The sequence below is a fragment of the Cyprinodon variegatus genome, unplaced genomic scaffold (genome assembly GCF_000732505.1).
Source record: "Cyprinodon variegatus isolate N-32 unplaced genomic scaffold, C_variegatus-1.0 Scaffold11, whole genome shotgun sequence".
Taxonomy (NCBI): Eukaryota; Metazoa; Chordata; class Actinopteri; order Cyprinodontiformes; family Cyprinodontidae; genus Cyprinodon; species Cyprinodon variegatus.
The window spans coordinates 1,006,246-1,012,688 of NW_015150464.1; the positions used below are offsets into that span (position 1 = coordinate 1,006,246).

A 6,443-nucleotide genomic window follows, 5' to 3' on the forward strand; every position below is an offset into this window, starting at 1 on the left:
GGTATTATTGGGGGTATTTGCAGACTTTTGACCTAAATGGGACGTCTCTTCTCTCAGTAATTGGTTTTAAAGTCAATTCAAAATTCTTGTTTTATAGATAAAAATCAGTGAGCAAAGTAGTTATCCAGGTATTTGCCTGGATGATGAGTATCATCAAACTGATGTTCCAGAAATAGTTTTATTCCCATCCAGGTCAGGTAACTTGACTTGTAATTGATGAAGCTGCAGCTCCTCCTTCAAACAGCTGAGGTCATCCCTCCATCATCATCATCATCATCCCTCCAGCAGGGCTGAAAAAGCTCCAACCTGCTGCTCAGCTTCACTCTTCTCCACAAAACACACATCGCAGCAGTTCAGGCAGAGACAGCTGTGTTACCAGCAGCATGAAGTGTTTGAACAACCGCGCTGAGAGCCACCTGACGGGACAGGTGGAGTCCGAGCTGGACATCATGGCCAACGGGGCCTGGATCAACCGTGGCTACTGTGGATCCCCTCAGCCCCTGCCCCCTGTCATCAACACCATCTATGGTCCACAGCCCCCCTTCCCGGGCTTCATGGACAGTGCATACAAGCTGGATCCCCCGGGCCAGATCCAGAAGGAGCCATGCACCGCTGAACGGACTAAGATGAAGAAAAGAAGAGGCTGTTGCTCTATAAAAGGTGGGGAAACATTCTACTTACTTATAACAACTTTTATGACAAACAACTGAAACCGATGAAAATATAATAATTGACATTTTCTGTATTTTTCCTGCAGGGTTGTGGAGCACAGCATGGACGGAAAACACCTCTAACAACAGGGAGAAGTTTATCCGCACCACTCTGCGGGAGTTAGTGGTCTACCTGGTGTTCCTGGTGGATGTTTGTCTCTGTAAGTCCTCAACATGCTTTGAAATCCTGAATTGATAAAAGTCCAGAGACAAATTTAAGTTTGACAGCCTGGTTTAGACCCTAAAGGGGATATGACAATCCTATTTTTCATTTCTTCTTTATGCACAAGCTGCTTAATGTCTTGACGGGGTCCAAATTTCGTCAATTGATTTGCTAATTTAACAACATAAATGCCCTTTTTCCTTATTTAGCCGTTTGTTGAATGATTCCCATGAGTCCAACATTAAAGCCCTTCTTTTTTTGTTTTCTGTGTGCTTAAAGAGATTTTTTTAAGTTGTAATAAAGTCTTTAAAAAAAAGGTAGGACTACCTCAAACTGAGGAAAACAGTCTGGGAATCAATTTTTGGAACTATGCTGACATAGTTTTGTTCTACTGGCTTTTGAAAATGTGAAAATAAATTGTTTTTTTTTAATATAATTCTATTACAATCTATTTCTTGTTGAGTAACTGATCAAATCTGTTTGTAAAACACCCCCTTAATTTAAGGATTTCATGTGATGTGCTCTTATATCAATAGAAATAGGCCCCAAGCATCATTGTCCCCCCACTTTACTTATCAATGAGCACTAGGTGTATATTTATCCATTGCTTAATGCAAAACCAAATATGTTTATTGTAGATTTAATTTGAGGATATTAAACAGTTCCAGTGGAGTTTAGCAAGTAGAAACTGTTTAATGTATTTATTTTGTCACCTTTTCCATCCAGCCAACTTTGCATTTGGTGCAAAGATTGATGGGAGCTCTAGTAACCCAAGAAAAGAGTTTCTGTGTCACGCTATATTATTTCCCCATAGAAACAGGAAGTCACAGGTTACTGATTAGAATTTCAAAAAAGTCTTATAGACTTTGAAAATATAATATTTCAGTTTTACTAACTTTAAAAGGAATCTTAGCAGTGATAATCGTCACATGTGATTCTGTCGAGAGAAATTATTTCTCGGCACTGGATTCTGTCAAAACAAAATACCATTACTGAAAGTTTTAATGTAAGATTGTTCTTCTTTTATGTTGTTTTTTTTAATGCTTTTTTTTTCTATTTAGCCATAGTTGAATCTAAATTAAGTGTTTTTTGATTTAACAATAAAAAAAAAAGGGTTATTCTTTTAAGAGTCTGTTGGCACGTTTAGGTTGTGGAGAGAATTTTTATTTTATTTTTTTACCAAATTAACAGAAATCTTCCAAATTAAAAATGTAAAAAATGAGCTAAATTGTTCGTCATGGAAGGAAATTGCATAACACACTGGTGTTTCTGTTTATTTGAACAAATCTGAGACTAATTGAAGGGTCTGATGATGGAAACTTTCTTCTCAATGCGCCTCTTTTTTTCCACAGGGCAGCTATTGTCCAACCGACCATTAGGAATAAAAAGGACATAAGAGCAGCACTCTTGGCTTTTAGCGATAAGAGCATTTGTCCAGGTCCTTTGTTTCTTTGTGTGGGTTAGATTTAGATTGTTTGGTGAGGCTGTTTGCATCAGTCCTGCGCACTTTAGTGAAACAAAAAACAGGCCCTCAATCTGGATCTATTTAACTGCAGCAATGACCCAGACAAAGCTCTTCAGGTCTTCAATGGGGCCTTGCGTGTCTGCCTCCAGGCTACCTTATCTCTGAGCTCCGCCTGAGAGAAGCGAGATAGGAACCAGAGTGCAAGTGTTAACAATGTGATTACGTTGATTCTTTCAGTGACATACGGTATGACCAGCTCCAGCACCTATTATTTCACTAAAGCCATGACGGACTTGTTTGTGAGCTCGGCCAGTGAAAGTGGAGTCACGTTTCAGTCCATTGGAACCATGGAGGACTTCTGGGATGTGAGTTTTCCCTTTTTTTCTCCATCTTCTGTATAAAGAGGGAATGAAAAGTATAAATCACACCCCATTGTGTTTTCTCTGTGAAACCAGTATGCCCAGGGTCCTTTATTAGACGGCCTGTACTGGACCAAATGGTACAATAACCAGTCCCTCAACAGCGGAAACCGGTCGTTCATCTACTACGAGAACCTGCTGCTCGGTGTTCCCCGGATGAGGCAGATCAAGATCAAGAACAACTCCTGTAAGGTCCATGAAGACTTTAGAAACGAGATCATCGGATGCTTTGATGTCTACAACGATAAGAAAGAGGACGACCTCAGCTTTGGTCTTATCAATGGATCAGCGTAAGCTACCATCGAAATGAACAGGAAAACAGCAGAAAACATTCATGTCGATGCATTTAGAGAAACATGTTCCTCTTGTTCTATAGGTGGAGCTACCACACAGAAAAAGACATCGACGGTTCCTCCTACTGGGGCCTCCTGACTACCTACAGTGGAGCAGGATACTACCAGGACCTGAGCCGGACCAAGGAGGGGAGCGCCGACATCCTGGCAGAACTGATGGACAACCTTTGGCTGGATCGAGGAACCAGAGCAGTTTTCATCGACTTCTCAGCCTACAATGCAAACATCAACTTGTTCTGTGTCGTCAGGTGAGGAAGGCAGGGAGGCTTGCATAAAAGTCATGACCTTTTCCACTGTTCTGTCCATCTAAAGACCTCAAATTTAACGTATTAGAGGTCATATGTCATGGTTTTTAAGCCATATACAGTAGTAGCCGTTAAAAATTCCCCACTATCCTTGATGGGCCCTTAGCTGGTCCCCTACAATTCCTTTTTAAACATCAATCTTTGAAGGCGTGCCGGTGTCGCAGTGGTTAGTGAGCACAACCCATTTACGGAGGCGTTGGTCCTCAACATGGCCGACCCGGCCTGTGGTCCTTTACCGCATGTCCCTCCCCTCTCTCATACCACCTTTCCTGTCAGCCTACTGTCAAAAAAAATAGCCACTAGTGCTGTAAAAGCTAAAAAAAAAAACAACAACAATCTTTGAACTTAAATATTCTTTCTGTCATGATTTGTGAACATTAAGATCTAAAGATCTCCTGGTCAGACCCTGTAATTCAGTGAAAGGGTGGAGTCGGAGTAAAATATTTGCAAGAGGGGGTCACTTCAGTGGCTGGAAGTTGGAGGGGATTTCGCTGGGAGTTTGAGGGAAGTGGGCTGCCATTCGGCTGGGAAGGAGCCATGTAGATAAAATGATGTTTTAGAACCACATTGGTATTAATCTGTTATGAACATCGTTTTCTTTTTTCTACACTAAAGAAAAAACTTGCCTTCAAAGTAAAGCGGCCTCTCCCCATGTGGGGGACGCCCATTTCATGACATTTCATTTATAACTTCTAAAGGGTTGAGAAAGCTCAAGACCTATCTTAGTGAAAATATATCAATAAAATTCAAGAACAACAACAAAATAACAAATACATAACTTAGACATTAAGTAGAAAAGAACAGCTGCTGTCCCAGTGTAGATGAGCTGCTAAAAGAGCCACTTTGTCTCAACTATGAGACAAATCATCACACTCTTCCTGACATCAGTCCTACCAGATCAGAATAAGTGGATGTTTGTTTATAGTGCTGGGCAGGCACAGGTGGTTAAGGTAGCTGCTTCCTGGATAATGTCGGCTCTTTTCCACAGGCAGACGTGTCAAAGTATTAATGTTTTTTACTCAAGTAGACGCATAAATCCTACTTTTCTAAAAGGTAGAGTATCAACTGTCAGGTTGGGCGGAGAACTCAAATGCAGAGAATAGGAGGCAGAGGTGAGTCTTGTAGATGTAATAAACATCCAGAGGCAAACAGGGGAAAAAATATAAAATACTGATAACCAAATACAAGAAACCATCAGTGGAAAACACACAAGGGGCGTAAGGAGACGACGGAGGAACAAAACAACAACAAGAAGGAACCAACAAACAGTGACTGAACATCAGGTGTAAAAATGGGAGACTGAAAAATGATCAGGCTAATCAGCAGATTGGGAGCAGGTGTGCACAGAGGAGTCTAGAAGAGAGCTAGGGGCAAGGAGACTGACACAAGAGGGCAGCAGAGGGCAAACATTACCTAGAAGCTGTAAAACAGAAAATCAAAAATAACTAGAATAGCACAAAATGGGAAAGAAACCAGTAAATTAGAAAACACAGAAAGACAACTGAAAACTCAAAAAAGAAAACAGAACAAAAAAGTGCTGAGTCATGACATCAACTTCAGCTTTTTACTCAACTAAAAGTGTAAAAGTAGCATTTTTAAAACTACTAAAAGCATAAAAGTAAAAGTAATGCAGGAAAAAAAAATGTTAAGGACAGACGCTCCCCTGCACTACCCTAATAAAGGAACATTTTTCCAATTTTCTTTGTTTTATTATTGTGGCAAAAGTGACAAATTTAACTTTGCAATATCTTGAAAAACTTTTGGTATGTAGTGAACAACAAGTTGGGGCAGCACTGAGTCCAACCACAAAAAAATACATTTACATTACATCAATACATTACATCGGTTTTACCAAAAATTCTGAACAGGACTTTGGTCTGGGCTTTGACTGGACCATTTTAACAGAGGAATTTGTTTTGATCTGAACCATTCCTTCTCTGGATGAGTATTCAGAGACACCGCTAGCTTTAGATTGCTCTCTAAATATTAATCAGCTCTCCTCATCTACAGATTCAACTCTTTATCTGGTTGACTTCCATCTTTCAGGTTGGTGGTAGAGTTTCCAGCGAGCGGTGGAACCGTCCCTTCTTACCAGATCAGAACCGTCAAACTGATCCGCTACATCTCCACCTGGGATTACTTCGTCCTCGGCTGTGAGTTATTCTTCTGTGTTTTCATCCTCTACTACATCGTGGAGGAGATCCTAGAGCTCCGGATACACAAGTTTGCTTATTTCAATAGCATCTGGAACATCCTGGATATAGTCATCATATTGGTAAGTGATTTGTGGCACTTTTAGAAGAGAATCTGCTCTCTTGTCTGATTTCCATCATTCTGAATGGAGTAACTCTGCTCTCCTTTCCAGCTCGCCATCGTTGCGATTATCTTCAATGTTTTCCGAACTGTGAAAGTGGACAACCTGCTGGGTTCGCTGTTAGAACAGCCTGACATATACGCTGATTTTGAATTCCTGGCCTTCTGGCAAACCCAGTATAACAACATGAATGCAGTGAACTTGTTCTTCGCCTGGATCAAGGTAGATTACTCACATCTCTTACATCCTGTCATAGTGTTTTATTATAGAAATGATCTAAAGTGCATTGAAAAAGTTTTTTCCTGTCATGGATGTCTTCTGTTTTGGTTCTTTAGTTGAGTCTAAATGTTTCTAGTCAACAAACTAATTTTGTTGTCGAAAACTTAAGTCTGAGAAAGTACAAAATGCAATTCAGATATCAAAGAAATAAGCCAAACCAACTGAAACTCTGTCTGAAAAAAGTCCCCTAAAACTCTATAAACTGGTCTTTTACTTTACCTAAACCCTTTGCTGTAAGGTTTTAAGTTAGCAACATTAAGGCTTTTAGAACATAAGCAGCCAGTTTGGACTTTGACTAGAGTTATGCAAAGCCTTATCTTTGTTGTTTTGAGCTATTGCCTCTAAATAATAATAATTAAACTTTGTTGATCTGACATTGGAAAAAATTTAACCTCTGCATTTAACCCATCCTCTTGGGGAGCAGTGGGCTGCCAT

At 40.2% G+C, this 6,443-nt stretch overlaps 1 protein-coding gene across 1 annotated transcript in view; it reads left to right on the plus strand.

Annotated features, from left to right (window-relative positions):
• The first annotated feature begins 339 nt into the window (after positions 1-339).
• The window catches only part of pkd2l1 (polycystic kidney disease 2-like 1), a 10,582-nt gene continuing 4,478 nt past the window's right edge, over positions 340-6,443 (plus strand). Inside the window, exons 1-7 of the mRNA XM_015380215.1 lie at positions 340-660; positions 758-871; positions 2,576-2,703; positions 2,794-3,047; positions 3,134-3,358; positions 5,462-5,690; positions 5,781-5,951. Coding sequence (XP_015235701.1) covers positions 384-660; positions 758-871; positions 2,576-2,703; positions 2,794-3,047; positions 3,134-3,358; positions 5,462-5,690; positions 5,781-5,951 — 1,398 coding nt within the window. The 5' untranslated portion in view covers positions 340-383. The remainder of the gene's footprint in view (positions 661-757; positions 872-2,575; positions 2,704-2,793; positions 3,048-3,133; positions 3,359-5,461; positions 5,691-5,780; positions 5,952-6,443) is intronic.